At 44.4% G+C, this 20,161-nt stretch overlaps 1 protein-coding gene across 13 annotated transcripts in view; it reads right to left on the minus strand.

Moving 5' to 3' along the window:
• Positions 1-8,787: 8,787 nt before the first annotated feature.
• Positions 8,788-20,161, minus strand: part of LOC139280710 (suppressor of tumorigenicity 7 protein homolog) — a 210,304-nt gene continuing 198,930 nt past the window's right edge. For all 13 annotated transcript variants that reach the window (XM_070900337.1, XM_070900338.1, XM_070900335.1 and 10 more), the window contains one exon: positions 8,788-9,106. In XM_070900337.1, the coding sequence (XP_070756438.1) occupies positions 9,011-9,106 (96 nt within the window). In that variant the 3' untranslated portion in view covers positions 8,788-9,010. The remainder of the gene's footprint in view (positions 9,107-20,161) is intronic.

A 20,161-nucleotide genomic window follows, 5' to 3' on the forward strand; every position in this document is an offset into this window, starting at 1 on the left:
CCTTCTATGTCCACATCTAGAAAAAACTTTCTCCCAGGGCACTTACAATGGCACTTTCAAACTTCCACCGATCTAGCCCTGAGTCGTACATTCACCATGACACTTCTGCGGCTGTTGATCTAATCACTCCCTCATCTCGTCTTTTGATGCCTTTGGGCTGTGTAAAACCTTTGCTCTCCCCCACCCAAGTCGTTCCCCTGGTACAACCCCACATCTTTGCTCCCTTAAGTTCAAGAGGTGCAGACTTAAATGTATATGGGCGCTATCGGTTTAGCCATTCGTCGCCAGATCTGGCTGGACCACTGAAAGCACTATCGGGCCCCACTCTCTTCTGCCAAAAATGCTCACTACTCCAGGATTGTCCTGGAATGCAAAAATGAGCCCTCATTTTCTCCATTACCAAATGTATCCTGAAACCCCATTTCCCCACTCCACCCTCACCTCCAACAAGTGCAAGGAGCTCATGGGCTTCTTTGTCACTAAGATTGAGACCATCCATTCAGCTGCCTCTGCTGCATTTCCCCTTCCCCTTGTCAACCAAGCCTCGATTCAACCAAGGTTAGCCCCTCCCCTAGCCCTGAACTCACTTCTTTCTCTAATTTCTATTTCCATTCATGTCCTCTCTGATCTCATCTTGTCCATGAGACCCATCTCCTGCTCTCTCGACCCTATTCTTACTTAACTGTTGACCACCCAACTACCCATCCTGGACCCCATGCCAGCTGACATTGTAAGCCGTTCACAATCTCCTCAGGTACTGTCACTGTCCTTTTTAATCTGCCATCATCACACCCCTCAAAAAATATTCTTGATCCTTCAGTCCTTGCAAACTATTGCCCAATCGACAAACTCCCTTTCCTCTCAAAAGTCTTTGAACGTGTTGTCACCTCAAAATTCCGTGGTCACCTTTCCAGCAACTCCAGTCTGACCCACTCCAATCATTTAAAACTGAATTTACCAGAAAAATGGGTAAAATACTTTAAATTGTATACCACATTTTTCCACATTACTCCTGATACGGTATACTATCAACTAAAGGAAAGTTGATGCTATCAGTGCTGCTCATTGTTTGACCTGCTATTATTCTGTACTGTCAATTGCTATCAAAGACTCAGTAGGTATAGAACGAGATGATCATAACTCTTACCTCATAAAGCTACTCAAAACGCCTTGTCTTCATTAATGCTGAAAGTTCAAATAACTATTTCTTTCAAAATATGTTGTTTATCTCAGAATGCCCTGAACGATCCAGTTATAGGGAAAAGTTAAAGAAGATGAATGATTCCTGTCTTCCTGTGGAGAGATCGGCTCTCTATTGATATTAATACCCAGGAATATTTGTTTGAAATAAGAAACCTAGCTCTATGGGTCCTTCACTTCTGAATTCCACCCGTACTGCTCTGAAACATTTACAGTGGCACCAGCAAAAAAAATTTCAAGTGCCAGTATGAGCAAACAAAAGGCACGATGAGCTTAATTTAGCCAGGTCAATATAATCGGGTTGTGACATTCAAATGGAGATGGTCTTCAAACTGTGAGAGTGGGGAGGGAGGGAATCGGTGAAGTAGAGATAAAAAGAGAACAGGGCAGCTGTATACCGAGGAATGCATTTCCATCTACTTCTCGCACTACTGAGCAGCATTTAAAGGATTTTAATGTCCATGCTTTATTGACTCCATTTTATTTCTTGGTCTCCTCCTATAATGATGCTGTAAACTAGTCACCAACAGCATGAAATCTGCTTCCAAAGCTATGCTGGGTAGTTAGTCAAGCAGGTTAGCTGTGTTAATCTACAGACTACACTAATATTTTCTGATTAAAGGACATCGACCTGAAACACTAACTCTGTTTCTCGCTCCACAGATGCTGCCTGATCTACTGAGTATTTCCAGCATTTTCTGTTTTTATTGCACTAATGTGCTAGTACAGGGGTGGGCAATTATTTGGGCTGGAGAGCCACTGAACCAGTTTTGGTGAGCTGATGAGGGCCACCCACTAATGTTCCCCCTAAGCAACAATCGCACGGTCCCGCGTAGGCCGCTGCCCAGCTCCTGCCGCTGGAAGAGATACTGCGCATGTGCGGCTGTGTAGTGGCTGGTCGCACAACAAATTTAAAGGGACCATGCGCAAAAATATTAGAAGGAACATTGCATACACACAAACATTGCATAAACATAAATTAGATAGCAGTCAGATTGTATCTTAAATACACATGTATTTGATACTGCTTAGAAATGAATCAGATAAAAGTTAAAAATGTTATGGTATCTTCTGTTCTCTGTAAATCAGTGCTGTGAAATAAAACTGTATCCTCTTTAGAGCCTGTGCCATCATCAATTCCCCACACCGCCCCGATATTGCCTCCAATAGTGCCCGAAAACGCTGGGAAACTGTTTCTTGAACTAACAGCCGAATTTCCCGCCTCTTCCCTCGGGGCCCTAAATTTCCAGCTAATTCAAAGTGCCCTCACCAATTTCTCGCTGAGGGCAATTTCGGCCCCATATTGTACCTAAAAGTATTATCCCGTGAGACAACGAATGCTAAACCTAATAGCCTATTTTTGGGCAGTTTCATCACCACCCAAAACATTACAGGGAGAGCTTTTAAATGCTTGTCCGACATCCAGTTCTGGATAAGCAGACATTTTCTCCAATTGAATATTGGAAAGATCAAAACCATTGTTTTCGGTTCCTACCACAAACTCCACTCCCTAGCCACTAACGCCATCCCTCTCCCCAACTTCTGTCTAAGGCTGAACCAGACTGTTCACAACTTTGGTGTCCTATTTGACCCTGAAATGAGCTTTCAACCACATATCTGGAGCATAACTAAGACCGCCCATTTCCACCTCCATAACATCACCAATGTGTTCCCTTGCCCCAGCTCATCCGCTTTTTCTGCAGGTGCACCATTTTCGCACTGAGTGCGGCCCGGCAGTGCAGCTACCCTTTAGGGGAGGGCCCACTGCCGTGGCCGCAATAGAAAAATTGACTTGCCGATCGGCCGGCAAAATACAGGCCCCCTGGTTTGGCTGGGCCACCAACGGGCAGCTTGGCAACCCCTCGGGTGTCAGGCCGTTGGCCCAGCCGAAACCCTCCCTGATGGTCCAGTGGCCAAAGTTAAAAAATGATAGAATCTCTCTTCTTTAACAGAGAGGAGAGAGCGTGGTGACACACATGTGCTGTGACATCACAACGACTCCACCGCTCCGACCGACCCATTTTCAGCCAGTCAGCCTGACTTTGAATCTAAGGCCCACCCCCATCATGATCCATTTCTTGTAGGGCTTTGAAAAAATGTCAAAGTCCTGGAAATGGATCGAATTACCGTACCAGGAGTTCCAGCGGTAAGTACCACTCTAAAACTCATAGGCACGCCAGCTTTCTGGTGCACCTGAATTTCGACCCCAAAGTGTTCAAAATAAATATTTCAATGTTTGAGAACACATTCGCAGAAACTCCACACGAACATTGGCTAAAGCATTATCATCATCATCATCATAGGCAGTCCCTTGGAATCAAGGAAGACTTGCTTCCACTCTTAGATTGAGTCCTTAGGTGGCTGAACAGTCCAATACGAGAGCCACAGTCCCTGTCACAGGTGGGACAGACAGTTGTTGAGGGCAAGGGAGGGTGGGACAGATTTGCCCCATGCTCTTTCTGCTGCCTGAGCTTGATTTCTGCATGCTCTCGGCGATGAGACTCGAGATGCTCAGCGTCCTCCCAGTTGCACTTGCTCCACTTAGGGCGGTCTTTGGCCAGGGTCTCCCATGTGTCAGTGGGGATGTTGCACTCTATCAGGGAGGTTTTGAGGGTGTCCTTGTAACGTTTCCTCTGCCCACCTTTGGCTCGTTTGCCGTGAAGGAGTTCCGAGTAGAGTGCTTGCTTTGGGAGTCTCGTGTCTGGCATGTGGACAATGTGGCTTGCCCAGGGGAGCTGATCAAGTGTGATCAGTGCTTCAATGCTGGGGCCAGGTCGAGGACGCTAATGTTGGTGCATCCTAAGTGTTGCTAGTTGGTATGATTGGACAAGGATGAGGGTGTGTGGTGGCTCGTGAGATGGAGAAGTGATAATGTACATAGAGGGATGGGTGGAGGTGCAAGGTCAGTTGGTGTAAGGATGTACAGGAGTAGGGTAGGGAATGCAGAGTGATGGGGATGTGATGAGTGGCACAGCAGGATGAGTTTGAGTGTGGCTTTGCAGTAACGTTTCATGATCTACTGAGGTCATTGAAAGGTTTGCACCACTGCAGCCAGGTCCTCCTGACAACATCCCTGTTTGTGTCCTCCTGTGCAATGTGTAACCAGGCCTCATTAGTGTCCTGAGGAGGTCTCTTCCATTCATTGGACTTCGTGCTGTGATTCCCTCCTTAAGTATCTGGAGGGAGTCATGGGAGAGCCTGGCTGCAGCAGTGAACCTTTATGCAATGCTTGTCAGTGTTTGCAGCACCTCACTGCTGTAGAACACCGACATAGAAACATAGAAATTTACAGCACAGAAAGCGGCCTTTTCGGCCCATCGTGTCCGCGCTGGCCGACAAAGAGCCGCATGGCCCTTGATCAGCAGCCCTAAAGGTTACATATAAACCTATGAACAATGACGGAAAGGCAAAGAGCATCCAGCCCAACCAGTTCGCCTCACACAACTGCAACACCCCTTATACTGAAACATTCTACACTCCACCCCAACCAGAGCCATGTGATCTCCTGGGAGAGGCAAAAACCAGATTAAAAACCCAGGCCAATTTAGGGGGAAAAAATCTGGGAAAATTCCTCTCCAACACATCCAGGCGATCCAAACTAATCCAGATCACGTTGACAGAACAACTATCAAAAGAAAGTTGGCCATGGTCCCTTTAAGGAAACCGGCTGATGACGCATCATCAAATGACATCATCAGACACGCTTTCTGTTAATTGGCCAGGAACCTCACAGGGCGGGCTTATCAAGCCGCATCAATGGAAGATTGTGTTGAGAGGGCAGGATGGAGCCAGGAGCGCCTTCCCCACGTGGACATGCCACTGTTGCCAAAATTGTGGCCTGAGTGTGACTGGAGAATGAAATTATTTACACCTGCAACCAGAGAGTGGCTGAGTGTTGCTTCCGTCTCTGGAGCCTGGGCCTGTACGGTATACTGGATACCACACCTGGCTAATGCTCACAGCTTCTTGTCCTTTGTTTTCTTCTCTGTGCTACAAGAGGCAGAAACTGTGCTCAAGGTCCAAGCAGCTTAGGCAATATAATGAGTCCTTATTTCTTTAGGGGAAATAGTTGGCCAGTAAACTACTTCAAGATCAGGGAGTAGTTATAGAGAACTTTCCCTGAGATTAAATAATTAGGCAAAGTCCATGACAGGGTAGAATGTACATGGTCTGTAAATGGAGTATGGACCGAAACTTTTTTCATTACATGCTTATTTATGTTCTTCCAAAAAAATGTGGATGGCTAAGTGTGTTTTTGATGGAGAGACTTATGTATTTATTGATGGTTTATTTTTGCCCACTTACCCCTGCTGACTTACCCTGTAATGTTTTGGGTGGCCATGAAACTGTCCCAAAACAGGCTGTGTTACCCTTGAGTATTTATTGTTTTCTGAAATGTCATTGTTCACTGGGTGGCTGCTTTTGCTTTATAAAAACTAGTATATTTAATGCCTGTTTCCCTAAGGTGATTTACAAGTAGTGTAAAATAAATCAACCTGTTCCCAGGATTCTATGAATGTTGCTCTATAATTGAGTCCAAGGAGTATTAAAAAAAAGTGCTGGTGATATGCACTGATTTCCATTCCTTCCCTGCTGCGAACAGCCTAGTTTCCAGACAATACCTCCTGCTTTAATCGATTGCTAGTGGAGATCAAATTTCCGTCTTTGGTAATATAATCACTTGTTGGTCAAGTCACTGCCCAGAATGATCTTTCTGGCTGTGAATCAAATCAGAGACTTCTAATGTTTAGGTGAAGCTATAGATAGAGTTTTGCACTTAAAGAAGAATGCACATTTGCACACACCTATTTTTGGAGTATTGGGGCTGAATTTCTGTGGGGGTTTCTGCTGTTTTCCAGGGTTACCACAGCTCTATCCCCTAAAGTTATGGTGGATGAACAGAAGAGCCCCCACAATAATTCACATTTTTGACAGAAATTATGAGTGGTTTTGTGTAGCTTAAAATCAACACAAATAATGATGGTGGTCAAAGCTGGTAGAAACACTTTATAAATAATGTTGCCAAGTACTTTGATTGAGTGAAACTACCTTTGAGCCATTTCCGTTGCACCTTCTGAAAGCCAGTGTAATCACACTGCCAAGGAGGGCTTCAAAATCTCAGTTACAGTTTAACTGATATATGTCCACCTGTAAAAACACTGACCTCAAATTCTTCCACCATTGTCCGGTACTCAGTTTTGAGGCAATTTTTAAAAAACTGAAACATTTTGAACTGGGAAAAGTTAAACTAAATCGAAAAAGTAAAGGACCATTACTTTATCTCACAATTCACAACACGAAACATTCATTTCTACCGTAGTAATAGGACACATACAGCACCACGGGGATGAGAATGCTTCATTGCACAGGCAATGCAGCAGAAACTGCTATCACACTTTCTTTGAAATTGTCGCCCTTACAGGGATATGTAATCTAACCATAAAATCAGGTTAAAAATCAATTTGGTTTTTGTAGTGTTACAATTTCAGTAATGATACTATACTGTTGAATTCTGTTCAAATTAGGCCCAAGAATAGCTGGTAAAATCACCCTTAAAAGTGAAAATTAGAAGTAATTAAAAAGTAATTTATGTATGGATCCTTTCCTGAAACATGCCTCATGCTCTTTCAAGTATAAATATTAACAACTTTTTTTCTTTTATCTGATAGTTTTAGGAAGTAAACATGCAGTTTTTCTTTTAATATTGCAGCAAGTTATGATTCTGAAATTTGCTTGCATGTGTAGAAACATCAACTAAAACTGCAAGGAAATGAAAACCACCTTTTAAAAATTCATTTGTGGGATGTGGGTGTCGCTGGTAAGGCCAGTATTTATTGCTCATCCCTAACTGCCCTTGAGAAGGTGGTGGTGAGCCGCCGCCTTGAACTGCTGCAGTTTGTGAGGTGAAGGTTTTCCTCGCAGTTTGATACCACGGAGTGGCTTGCTAGACCATTTCAGAGGGCAGTTAAGAGTCAACCACATTGCTGTGGGTCTGGAGTCACATATTGGCCAGACCAAGTAAGGGCAGCATATTTCCTTCCCTAAAGGACATTGGTGAACAGATGGGTTTTTATGATAATCTGGTAGTTTCATGGTGACCATTACTGATATCATACTGCTGAAGTTAGGAGAGCATAACTCCTGCTGTGCCTTCACTCAGTATTCTTTATCCCCTTTGTACCCCCACAATGAACACTATTGAACAAAATATTAACAGCTGAATTCCTAGCGGCATGTATAGCAAGGACATTCTACAGATTACTAATAATTTAAAAAAATGATATAGGTAAATCTAATCATATTGTTGTGAAAGACATAGTTTTCAAATATTTTCATTGCGTTACAAATGTCAGCCCTTGGGTCACTAATAAACAGTAACAATACTACCTCACAAACCTGTCTTTCAGATGAGACATTAAACCAGGACCTAAACTGCCAAGTCAAGTTGATGGCAAAGATCCCGTACCATTTTTCAAAGAGCAATGACTTTTCCAAGTGTTCTGGCCAACATTTATGCCTCAATCAACATCACTAAAACAGACTAACTGGTCATTTATCTCATTTGCTGTTTGTGGGGCTTTGCTGCATGCATACAAAACAACAGAGACTACATTTTAATTCATTAGCTGTGAAGTGATTTGGGATGTCCCAACAATGTGAAGGCCACTGTATAATCTTTCTTTAAATGACCGTAATTGTTATATAAATTTCCTATTAAATGCACACCCACATTCAAAATGAGAACTCCATTCAAAATATTCACTAGTGTTTAAAAGTATAGTATCTAAGTGACATACTAGCCAATAGTCTACTAAAGTTATGACAAAGATTTGACATGAAGCTCACCATGGGAGTTATTGATCTCAGCTGTACTATGAAGGAGATTACAAGCCGAGATTGAACTGTTCTCCATTGGAATGAAGAAAATAATTGAAGGCTTGGGCAAGGAACCCCAACTCGCTCTTCACACCACCTTGTAACCTGATTAAGAGTGCCAGCGTGATAAAATAAGTAGCACAATGGTTAGCACACTGTCCTTTTAAATCCAGCATGGACTGCTGTCTATTAGCTGTTAATGTGCTACTAGAATTGGTGCTCATTTGGCATTCAAGCAGTTTCTATTGGCCAAGGGCTTACAAAACAAATCGCTCCTTAATTTCTATAAAATGCAGTCTTACTCAGAGACCATGCAGAACACTGGTGTGGTAAATAGAGATGTTCAGACTTGTGAATAGGTATAGTGAGGTGAGACTGAGATTAAGGCACAGTAGAGAGGGTTTTATTTTGCACTTGACCATGGTGATAGTTGACACTAAAAGCCAGAAATAGCGAGTGCTCCACTCCCCAGCATTGGCATCTCTATAAGCTCAAAAATGTAACCTCCCCCAAGACTGCAGTCCATTAAAGCAAAGACTGGAGTTGGCAGGGCTCAGGAGTGGCTGTCCTCCCCATCGAGTAAGACATGGTACATTGCGTGAGAGGGGAGAAAGTACAATGAACATGGCACAAAGAGATTGCACAATACAACGTCAAAGAAATGTACCATTCCACTTGTTTTACACAAAATTTAAACTTTATTTTTGGGGCCTTTTTTGTTTATTTTTGTAGAATTTTGCTAATGGCAAAATAATAAAATAGAACACACAACTTTGTTTGGTACAACAGAAAACATGTTCACATAAGAACAAAACATAACATATAGAGTCTTTAAGTCACAGATTTTCATCCTTTTTTTTCATGCTGGCTTGCACGCTGCAAGATGTGAGCTTGGCACAGGTGTCATGGTAGTCAGTCTATCACAGCTCCTCTCTTAGATCCGTGTCAGTTGATGCCACAGGCTAGAAGGTAAGATGCTTTCAACCTTTTCCATCACAAAGTTTAATGGAGCAAACAGTGTACTGAGAAACTGCGGAGAAAAGTAATGGAAAAATACTGATTGAAGGAGAGAATTTAGAATAAGTGCAGTAACTAAATGCTCAATAATACAGACAGTGAACTTGGGAGACACTGATTTAAAGGGATATTTCAGTGAGTCTTGTTCAAATAATCACAAATTACTTCAGTGCACATAAAAATTGAAGAGCTTTTACAGACGCTCCATTGGAGCTACAAAGTGCAATCTGTGTTTGTGTTTCATTCTTCAGAAAGCTTTGCAGTTCTAAGTACAATATTTCAATGGGACCCAGGTCCCAACATCTCCTTTAATGATGCAGTACTGAGGTAGTGCTGCAGCGTCAGATGTGCCAATGTTTGGATAAGCTGGCACTAATGGAAAAGCAGCGGGGAGTTGTCCTGGTATCCTGCCCAACAGTTCTTCCTTCAGCAACATCACCAAAATAAATTAACTGGCTATTATTTAATTTGCTGTTTATGTGCCCCTGATGTGCACCAACTGGCTGCTGCTTTTGCCGACTAAAACAACAGTGACTGCACTTCAAGTAATTGATTGGCTGTGAAGTGCTTTGGGATGTGATAAGCTGCTATTAAATGCAAATTATTTTTTCCTTTCATCTGATGCATTAAGGGGTAATATCTCAGATTAGTCATTATTGCCTGAGGAACAACTTTGTCAATTGTGGCACCTGCTCAGTACAACCAGATAGATACTATTTCAGATCACAAAATCAAGTTCATAAACCCACTGACAGATCAGTTTGTAAGCAGTTAATCAGTAATTACTATTATTCTACAGTAACATTAGATTTGAATGCTGATTCTGTTGAATCCAACTATTGATTTGGACCCTAATGTCCCAATTTTGCAACTCTAGCAGAACTCCAAGCTGATCCAGACCCATCTCAGATCTTGTTTTGAGACCCACCCCCAATTGGGAGAAACACTGAAGAAACTTAAAGTGTCAAAATTAAGAAAAAGCTGCAATGTGACCACCTCAGCCTCAGCTAATCTGTTGATGAAACGCTCATTCATGCCTTTGTTACCTCTAGACTTGACTACTTCAACTCGTTCCTGGCTGGCCTCCCACATTCTACACTACATAAACTTGAGGTCATCCAAAACTCAGCAGCCCGTGCCCTAACTCGCACCAAGTTACGATCAACCATCACCCCTGTGCTTTCTGACCTACATTGGCTCCCGGTTAAACAACACCTCAATTTCAAAATTCTCATCCAGGTTTACAAATTAATCCATGGCCTTGCCCCTCCCTATCTCTGTAATCTTTTTCAGCCTCACAACCCCACAAGATATCTGCGCTCCTCAAATTCTGCCCTCTTGAACATCTCTCATTATAATTGCTCAACAATCAGTGGCCGTGCCTTCAGCTGTTTGAGCCCTAAGCTCTGGAACTCCCTCCCTAAACCTCTCCGCCTCTCTTTCCTCCTTTAAGACGCTCCTTTAAACCTACCTCTTTAACCAAGCTTTTGATCATCTGCCTTAATTTCTTCTTTTGTAGCTCGGTGTCTAATTTATCTGTTTTGTCTGTAACACTGCTGTGAAGCGCCTTGGGACGTTTTACTACGTTAAAGGCGCTATATAAATAAAAGTTATTAATTATATTAGAACTAGTATGTGAGAACACAAGAAATAGGAGCAGGAGCAGGAGTAGGCCATATGAGCCCTCGAGCCTGCTCCGCCATTTAATAAGATCATGGCTGATCTGATCATGGACTCAGCTCCACTTCCCTGCCCGCTTCCCATAACCCCTATCGCACAAAAATCTCTCTATCTCTGCCTTAAATATATTCAATGACCCAGCCTCCACAGCTCTCTGGGGCAGAGAATTCCACAGATTTACAACCCTCAGAGAAGAAATTCCTCCTCATCTCAGTTTTAAATGGGCGGCCCCTTATTCTGAGACTATGCCCCCTAATTTTAATTTCTCCCATGAGTGGAAATATCCTCTCTGCATTCAACTTGTCGAGCCCTCTCATTATTTTATATGTTTCAATAAGATTACCGCTAATTCTTCTGAACTCCAATGTGTATAGGCCCAACCTATCCTCATCTCCGGAATCAATCTAGTGAACCTCTCTGAACAGCCTCCAATGCAAGTAAATGCGGAGACCAAAACTGTACGCAGTACTCCAGCTGTGGCCTCACCAATACCCTGTACAGTTGTAGCAGGACTTCTCTGCTTTTATACTCTATCCCCCTTGCAATAAAGGCCAAAATTCCATTTGCCTTCCTGATTACTTGTTATACCTACATATCATGGGCTCACTTTTCCTCAATATTTGCTCCGTTTTTTTGGAGTAGGCGGATTTTCTGGCCTATCTTAAAAATCCCCAGTTTCCCCAATCAATTTGCACCAGAGTAACTGACTTAGTTACGTTTTTTTTTAGGTAAGTTTTTTTTCCCTCAAAAAGGTGCATTACCAGCCACCTACGCCAATTTTGGCCATTTAGGCAACTTTGGCCAGCTAATAGTTACTCCATTTCTAGTTAGGCCAGCGTATGTGACCACTCAAGAAAACCCTTGTGGAAATCTGCACAGGTAAAGAAATCGGCGCAGGTAAGTGCAGCAGATGCCTGGACAGCAGCAGCAGGAAAGGTAATAGAGTGAGGGACAGAAAGGTGGGGGAGGAAGAGAGAAGTGGGGGGGGAGCCTTTCGGGTGTAGTTAGGTGCAGGAACCGGGAGGGAGGAGACCACTCTGCCTGGGCTAGGGGTGGGAGAACGCACTGGCAAGCCCTTCAGCCAGGGCTAGGGGCAGGGGAGCAGACCGGGAGGCCGGGAGGGGGGGGAGGGAGAAAACTGGCCGGCATTGGGGGCCACAGAGTGGCAGGAAGGCACCGGAGAGGCACGGAGGGGGGGGGGGGGGGCGGTGGGTGGAGAGACAGCGAACTGGCCAGCATCAGGGGCCACAGAGCGGCGGGAAGGCACTGGAGAGGCTCGGCAGGGTGGGGGAAGAGACTGTGTATTATAATCTACAGCTTCTTGAAATCTATTGCACTGTCACCTAACCATTACTTGTTGACAGACCTTGAAGGTTACTCACTATATGAAGCCGAAGGAAGTCTCCCAGACTTGGAGCTCTACTGTGCATGCGCGGCCATTTCAGCGACGTCAAGAACGTCACTTTTTCCCCCCCCTGCGCATGCGCAGAAGGCCTGGCTCCTTTTTCCAGCGCAGACTGCAGGCTCCACCACCCACGGCTGCAGATTAGAGGCCAAACATCGGGGAAATTACGAAGATTTTTTCCTGGCGTAATTAAGCAGCGCAACTCAGGCAAGTACGCCAGAAAACGGGCTCGGAGAAAATTGAGCCCTAACTTTTTGTGTTTCATGCACAAGACCCTCAGGTCCTTCTACCGCAGCACTTTCCAATTTTTCTCCACTTAAATTATAATTTGCTTTTCTATCTTTCCTGTCAAAGTGGATAACCTCACATTTTCGTGTGTCCTCCTTACACTTTGCTTTCCCACCCATCTTTGTATCATCAGCAAGCTTGGCTACATTACACTCGGTCCCTTCATCCAAGTCATTAATATAGATTGTAAATAGTTGAGGCCCCAGCACCGATCCCTGCGGCACCCCACTAGTTACAGTTTGCCAACCGGAAAATGACCCGTGGCTACACTCACAGAATTTGCAGATGTACTTTTATTTTAATGTAAAGAAACCTCAAAGGGCCAATGTTCCATTCTCCACTGTACACAACACAGGCAGCTACCAGTCTTTTCCATGCTCCGGCCTACCCGCGGAGCAAGAATACTCTGAAATTTGGGGGAAGTAAACACGACCACTGCTGCAGGCCTGAGAGATCTGCTGCCATGGTGATGGCTGCCCCGCTGGGACTGCTGTCCAAAATCAACTAGAAGGCCTCTTGCTCCGCTGATCTTTCCTACTGGCCCCGAAATGTAAAGAACTTTCTCCAAGGGGACAGAATGCAACCTCCAAGGCCCATTTTCACCTGGTCTTCTATGTTTGGCCCTCTGCCAGACAGAAACCCAGAAAAATGACACTGGATGCAGTCTGACATTAATCGCACATTTAATTTAAATGTTCCTACCTGTTTCTTAGGGAAACATTTCACCCACAGCTAGGCACACCGCTGGAAATGTGTACTAAGTGCAAGAGAGGAAGAGACCTAGCATAAATTGGTCTTTGCCCTTTTTCCTCTGCTTTGCACTGGGAAAACCTGCAATGTGGCTGCACAAAGCAGTGGAAAAGTGGCTACAAATCCTTCCAGTCAACTCTGTTCAGTAGCTAAGGGGGGAGCGGGGGGGGCAAAGCGAAGCAGGAGTGTATCAGATTGTAATCTAATTCTAGCAAATTAAGTCCCCATTGAGACACTAAAGTAGGAATAAGATATTAGAGTAAAACGACTGATCTTATTCAAAGCAACTGAGGTTTCCTCGCACGACATGCAGGCTGGAAAGCCCCACATCTTTCAGATACCATTCAAGAATGTAAGATTAATAATCAGATAATTGCTGGACCCACAGTTTGATGCTTCATGTAGCCTCAGGCAATATTGACATTCACGCCATTGCGGCTCAACACACCCAGTGTAGAAGCAGACGCTAACCTACTCGTTGTGCCAACGCCCTTTCTTGTGATGCCCTTTAAAGAAAGCAGCAAACTTTGTATATAAAAGATTGTCAAGGATTGAGAATAGACAAAGGGCTTTTCATTCTTAACACCAAATCCACACATTATAACAGTGACAACACTTCAAAAATACTTCATTGGCTCTGAAGCGCTCTGGGAAGTTCTGAGGTTGTGAAAGGCGCTATATAAATGCAAGTCATTCTTTCTTTAGAAAAGAGTCATGGTTGCACTTTGTATGTTAGCACATAACATGGTAATAATTGTGGACATAGCTCAGCGCCAAAGAGTTTAAAATAGTGAGTTGCCATATCTGGTCATTCAAATGTATCTCTTCCTTAAATTCCTAAAACCAATTTATTTTCATCACTATTCACAAGTATCTGGACCCACAATTGTGACACTTCAATTACGATCACCTGTATTTTCACCATCTCACTTGGACTTAGTAAAAACAACAGATTTGTAAACAAATTCCTCTGATATATAATTTGTATGAGACTTTGACTTTTAAGATTAAATTTAAACTGGGTTAAAAGCTGGCCCAAACTTTTGCAATTACTGTTCATTATAATTTGATTCAATTGCTCTGTCAGTAATTAAAGCTAAGTTTTAAATTGATTGTTTCTGACACCTTGCATGGTAACATTCTTCATCGTCAATAAATTAGAACAGATTAGAAATCAACAAAGAGGGTTCCCTATGTATCAGTGAATTAGCCCAGTGATTAATTTAGCCATAGCAATCAGGAAGGCCCAGCTTCAATCCCTACTTAATACTGAGCTAGTTGACTTTAGCAGGGGTGGCAGTAAGAGTGTTACAATTAGCCCCTGAGTTAAGGAAAACCACCCAAGATGGAGAATCAGCCAAGAGTCCCATTCCAAATCACGACGCAGCAGCTTCTAGTGGAAAGGTGTGCGAGTGTCAGGTGGCAGTAATGGGGTTGGTGTTGTGCCTCCATGATAAAATAGTTCCTAACACTCACTGCCAAGGATCACACAGGAATAATTGTCACTTAGTGAGGTACTGGAGAGCAACTAGCACCTGTGGAACCAGACCCTCGAAAGATATTGCTGCCTTCAGGAAAGCTGCTACAAATTTGAGGTTTTATGCTAAAGATACTGATCACTCCCATAAACAGACTTTGCATCCATGAACCAGATAGGGTTACCAACTCTAGTTTAACATATTCCTGGAGGTTTCATTACATAACCACCCAGTCAAACAACCTTTATTCCCATCTCCAATAGTTTTAGAACTAAGAAACAAAAATGTTCAAAGAAAATGAAAAAAAAATGTTTTTTTAAGCCCCCCATCAGTTTACTCCTGTGTTGCTCCAAGCCATCACCAGGAGATGAAGATCTAATTCCTGGGGGCTCCATGACAATCCTGGAGGGCTGGCAATCCTAGAACCAGAGTGTGCCTTTATTTGCCCAACATCGGGGTCAACAGAGTGAGAAAACCCTTATTCCAGCTTACTGAACATACCAGCTGCTGCCATGTGATCTCCTCAAACTTGGTAAGTGGAAGATTATATGCAATATCAGACCACTGGTCAAATTCCTCCTCAGCAGCACAAACCCTCACCCTCCCCACCCTCCCCCTCCACAGCGGCACTAACCCTCCCCACCCTCCCCCTCCACAGCGGCACTAACCCTCCCCACCCTCCCCCTCCTCAGCAGCACTAACCCTCCCCCTCCTCAGCAGCACAAACCCCCCCCCCCCCACAGACGTTGCCAGCCTGGGAACCAATGTAGGTCAGCCAATGTATGTTACTTGGATAGGTGTGGATTAATTAAGGAAAGCCAGCACGAATTTGTTAAAGGCAAATTGTATTTAACCAACTTGATCAGGTTTTTTGATGAGGTAACAGAGAGGGTTGATGAGGGTAATGCGGTTGATGTAGTGTACATGGATTTCCAAAAGGCGTTTGACAAAGTGCCACATAATAGGCTTGCCAGCAAAGTTGAGGCCCATGAAATAAAAGGGACAGAGGCAGCATGGATACGGAATTGGCTAAGTGACAGGAAGCAGAGAGTAGTGGTGAATGGTTGTTTTTCAGACTGGAGCAAGGTATACATAGAAACATAGAAAATATGTGCAGGAGTAGGCCATTCGGCCCTTCGAGCCTGCACCGCCACTCAACAAGATCATGGCTGATCATCCACCCCAGCAACTCCCCCCCCCCCTACGCCCCCTCCACACCCCCAGCCGCAAGGACCACATCCAACTCCCTCCCGAACACATCCAATGAACTGGCATCAACAACTCTCCGCGGCAGGGAACCCCACAGGCCAACAACTCCCCGAGTGAAGAAGTCTCTCCCAATCCCAGCCCCAAACAGCCCACCTCCCATCCCAAGAGCGTGCTGCCCCCCCGGCTCCGGACCCACCCAACACCGGGAACACTCCCCCCGCACCCAACCCGCCCCGTCCCGTCAGAATCCTTCCCAAATGCCGAACACCCCCGGATGTCGAGCCCCCAGCCCCGGCCACCCCGGAGCCACACCCCCGCGAAGCCACATCCACCAACCGCCATCTACGCAGTCAACCCGTCCACCCCACTCCGAACACTCCCCGCACCGAGGCACAGAGCCCCCAGGCCCGCCCCTCCAACACACTTTGCTCCCCCCAGACATTCACTGCAATGTGGCCCCTCCTGTCCCCCACCCTGGGTTTCTCTGCCCACCACCTCCACCACTCTCCCTTCCATCCCCCTCCATACAGTGGTGTTCCCCAGGGGTTGGTTCTAGGACCACTGCTTTTCTTGATATATATTAATGACTTGGACGTGGGTGTACAGGGCACAATTTCAAAATCTGCAGATGATACAAAACTTGGAAGTATAGTGAACAGTGAGGAGGAGAGTGATAGACTTCAGGAAGAAATAGACAGGCTGGTGAAATGGGCAGATGAAATTTAACGCAGAAAAGTGTGAAGTGATACATTTTAGTAGAAAGAGAGGACATATAAACTAAATGGTACAATCCTGAAATGGGGTGCACAAACAGAGAAATCTGGTGATATGTGTGCACAAATCATTGAAGGTGGCAGGGCAGGTTGAGAAAGTAGTTAAAAAGGCTGACGGGATCCTGGGCTTCATAAATAGAGGTATAAAATTACAAAAGTGTGGAAATTATGATGAACCTTTATAAAACACTGGTTCAGCCCCAACTGGAGTATTGTGTCCAATTCTGGCACCACACTTTCGGAAGGATGTGAAGGCCTTAGAGAAGGTGCAGAAAAGATTTGCGAGAATTATTCCAGGAATGACAGACTTCAGTTATGTGGATGGACTGGAGAAGCTGGGGTTGTTCCCCTTGGAGCAGAGAAGATTGAGAGGAGATTTGATAGAGGTGCTCAAAATCATGAGGGGTCTGGACAGAGTAGATAGAGGGAAACTATTCCCACTGCTAGAAGGCTCGAGAACCAGAGGACACAGATTTAAGGTGATTGGCAAAAGAACCAAAGACGACATGAGAAAAAACCTTTTTCCGCAGCAAGTGGTTAGGATCTGGAATGCACTGCCTGAAAGGGTGGTGGAGGCAGACTCAATTGTGGCTTTCAAAAGGGAATTAAATAAGTACCTGATAAGTACCTGAAGGAAATAAATTTGCAGCGTACGGGGAAAGGGCGAGGGAGTGGGACTAGCTGAGAGCCGCTACGGGCTCATCAGGTCAAATGGCCTTCTGTGCTGTAACCATTCTAAGAGTCTATAAGACAAGAGTATTGGGTGAACGGAGCTTGGTGTGAGTTTAGGACACAGGCAGCAGAGTTTTGGATGAGCTCAAGTTTATGGAGGGTGGAAGCTGGAAGGTCTGCCAGGAGAGCATTGGAATAGAAAGAAAGACTTGCATTTACATAACAACTTTCATCACCACCGGACATCACAAAGCACTTTACACCCAATGAAATACTTTTAAAATTGTTGCCACTGTTGTAACACAGAAAACGCGGCAACCAATTTGCGCACAACAAACTCCCACAAAACAACAATGTGATAATGAACAGATCATTTGTTTTGTTATGTTGATAGATGGATAAATATTGGCCAGGACACCGGGGATAACTCTCCGGCTCTTCTTCAAAATAGTGCCATGGGATCTTTTACGTCCACCTGAGAGATCAGATAGGGACTCGGTTTAACGTCTCATCCAAAAGGCGGCACCTTCAACAGTGCAGCACTCCCTTATTACCGCGCTGGAGTGTCAGCCTACATTTTTGTGCTCAAGTCTCTGGAGTGGGACTTGAAACCCCCAACCTGCTGACAGAGGCGAGGGTGCTACCAACTGAGCCACATAAAGGTCTAGAGGTAACAAAAGCATGGATGAGGGTTTCAGCAGCAGATGAGCTGGGGCAGGGGTGGAGTCGGGCGATGTTACGGAGGTGGAAGTGGGCGGTCTTGGTCATGGCATGGATATGTGGTTGGAAGCTGATCTCGAGGTGCGAAGGATCTGGTTCAGCCTCACACAGTTGCAGGGGAAGGGGATAGGGTCAGTGGCCAGGGAACGGAGTTTATGGTGGGGACTGAAGACAACAGCTTCGGTCTTCCCAATATTTAGTTGGGAGGAAATTTCTGTTCATCCAGTATTGGAGGTCGGATAAGCAGTCTGACAATTTAGAGAGTGAAGGGGTCGTGAGAGGTGGTGGTGAGGTAGAGCTGGGTGTCGTCAAGTGTACATGTGGAAACTGATGCTGTGTTTTTAAATGATATCACCGAGGAGCAACATGTAGTTGAGAAATAGTAGAGGACCAAGGATAGATCCTTGGGGATCTTCAGAGGTAATGGTGCAGGAGTGAGAAGAGAAACCATTGCAGGTGATTATCTGGCTACAACTGCATAGATAAGAATAGACACCAAATATTAAACAATCTGACCTGACCTGCAATGTTTCCAGCATTTTCTGTTTTTATATTAAACAATCTGTAATGTTTCTTCTAAAACGTCATACATGAATTGTACTTTTCAATACAATACTTTTGCACACAAGGGCGAGCTTGCAAAACTCGGCAACAGGTTTAGAAAATGGAAAGCACAGACCAAAAAGGTCTTATACTTTAAAGATAAAAGTTCAAGCGGGATTGGTGCATGGGGGGTCCAAAGCAAGGCTCGGACGAATTGAACAACCAGGCCTCAGTTTGTCGCCATTGAGGGCCCACGTGGCAAGGGAGGCTCACAAAGACACTTAACACATTTAAAAAAAAACTTAGCTTGCTGGACCTTTTCCGGTCCTTGATCTAGTTCCCAGCAGGTTTGGCCTGGCCGCGCTGCTCCCTTGCCCAGGCCGCAGGTTAATATGGCAGTCAGGCCTCAGTGAAATCATGGGATCTCCATCTGCGTATTTAAAGGAAGACCCCACCAGCTTTGGGCGCGTGTCCATGCCGCCTGCAATTTAAAATTGCAGTCAACCAGGTGGGGAGCCAATGACTAAATCTCTCACTCCATTTTAATTGCCCCACTGTCTGGTTTCCGCAAGTGGGGGAAGCGGTTGTGGTGGGAGTTAAAATTCCCTCCTCTGTGCCAGGCTAGAGAACTCTAATTATCTACAAGGTATCTGTATCTCACTGAAGCTTGAACCTGTGCCACTGTGAGCCCAAATCACTTGGTTGGTGAGCTTGGCATCTTGCTATCCATATTCATCTCCCAAATTTGGATAGTTATAAGCTATTCAGGAAACTGTAACAAAACACTGGCTTCCTCTGAAAATGGGGCACCACCACATACATATGTGTAGGTGCTACATAATACAGCATGTACCCCGTGATTTTAAAGGTTGTTGGGCATCCGACACCCAGAGAGCCAAAACAACCAGCTTGTATTATTGAGACTTTAAACAATATTCCGCCCAGGAGTCAGAGCTCACACCACAAATTAAGGATAACCATGGTACAAAGGTAAAAATCCTTTGATCTGAGTTTCCTTGATCTTTCCAACTGCCCCTTTGCATCTCTAAGTGGGATTTTATAAGGTCACCCTCATGTGAAAAAGATAAAAACAAAAATGAGAAAACAGCAATTAAGTAGTCCTGGTTGGTAAAAATCACGTGATTTTGTGGCATTTCCGTCCAACATCTTTTGCACATAAGGGTCACCTAACAAAATCTTACTTTTGCCTTCGCAAAACCGATCAGAAAGATAAGGGTAAGATCAAAAAGGACTTGCACCTTTAGGACACAAAGTAATTCTGAATTGTTTGCTGATTCTATGTTCTAATGCCATTGATCTACAAAGGTCTTGTACTTTAGACTGCACACCATTAAGACCATGTGCAAAAGCATTATTTAAAATAATCTACATTACAGTAAAATGGTGAATGATTTGTGTCCATTTCTATGTCAGAGCTATCCCATTTCTCAAGTAGACGGTCATTCTATCGCTTTGTATAATATACAAGTGCTGGTTAGATACTTTCTTAACAGCAGTGGCGGTGATTCAACAGCCATCTTTCAATACTT

This window comes from Pristiophorus japonicus, chromosome 15 (assembly GCF_044704955.1).
Source record: "Pristiophorus japonicus isolate sPriJap1 chromosome 15, sPriJap1.hap1, whole genome shotgun sequence".
Classification (NCBI taxonomy): Eukaryota; Metazoa; Chordata; class Chondrichthyes; family Pristiophoridae; genus Pristiophorus; species Pristiophorus japonicus.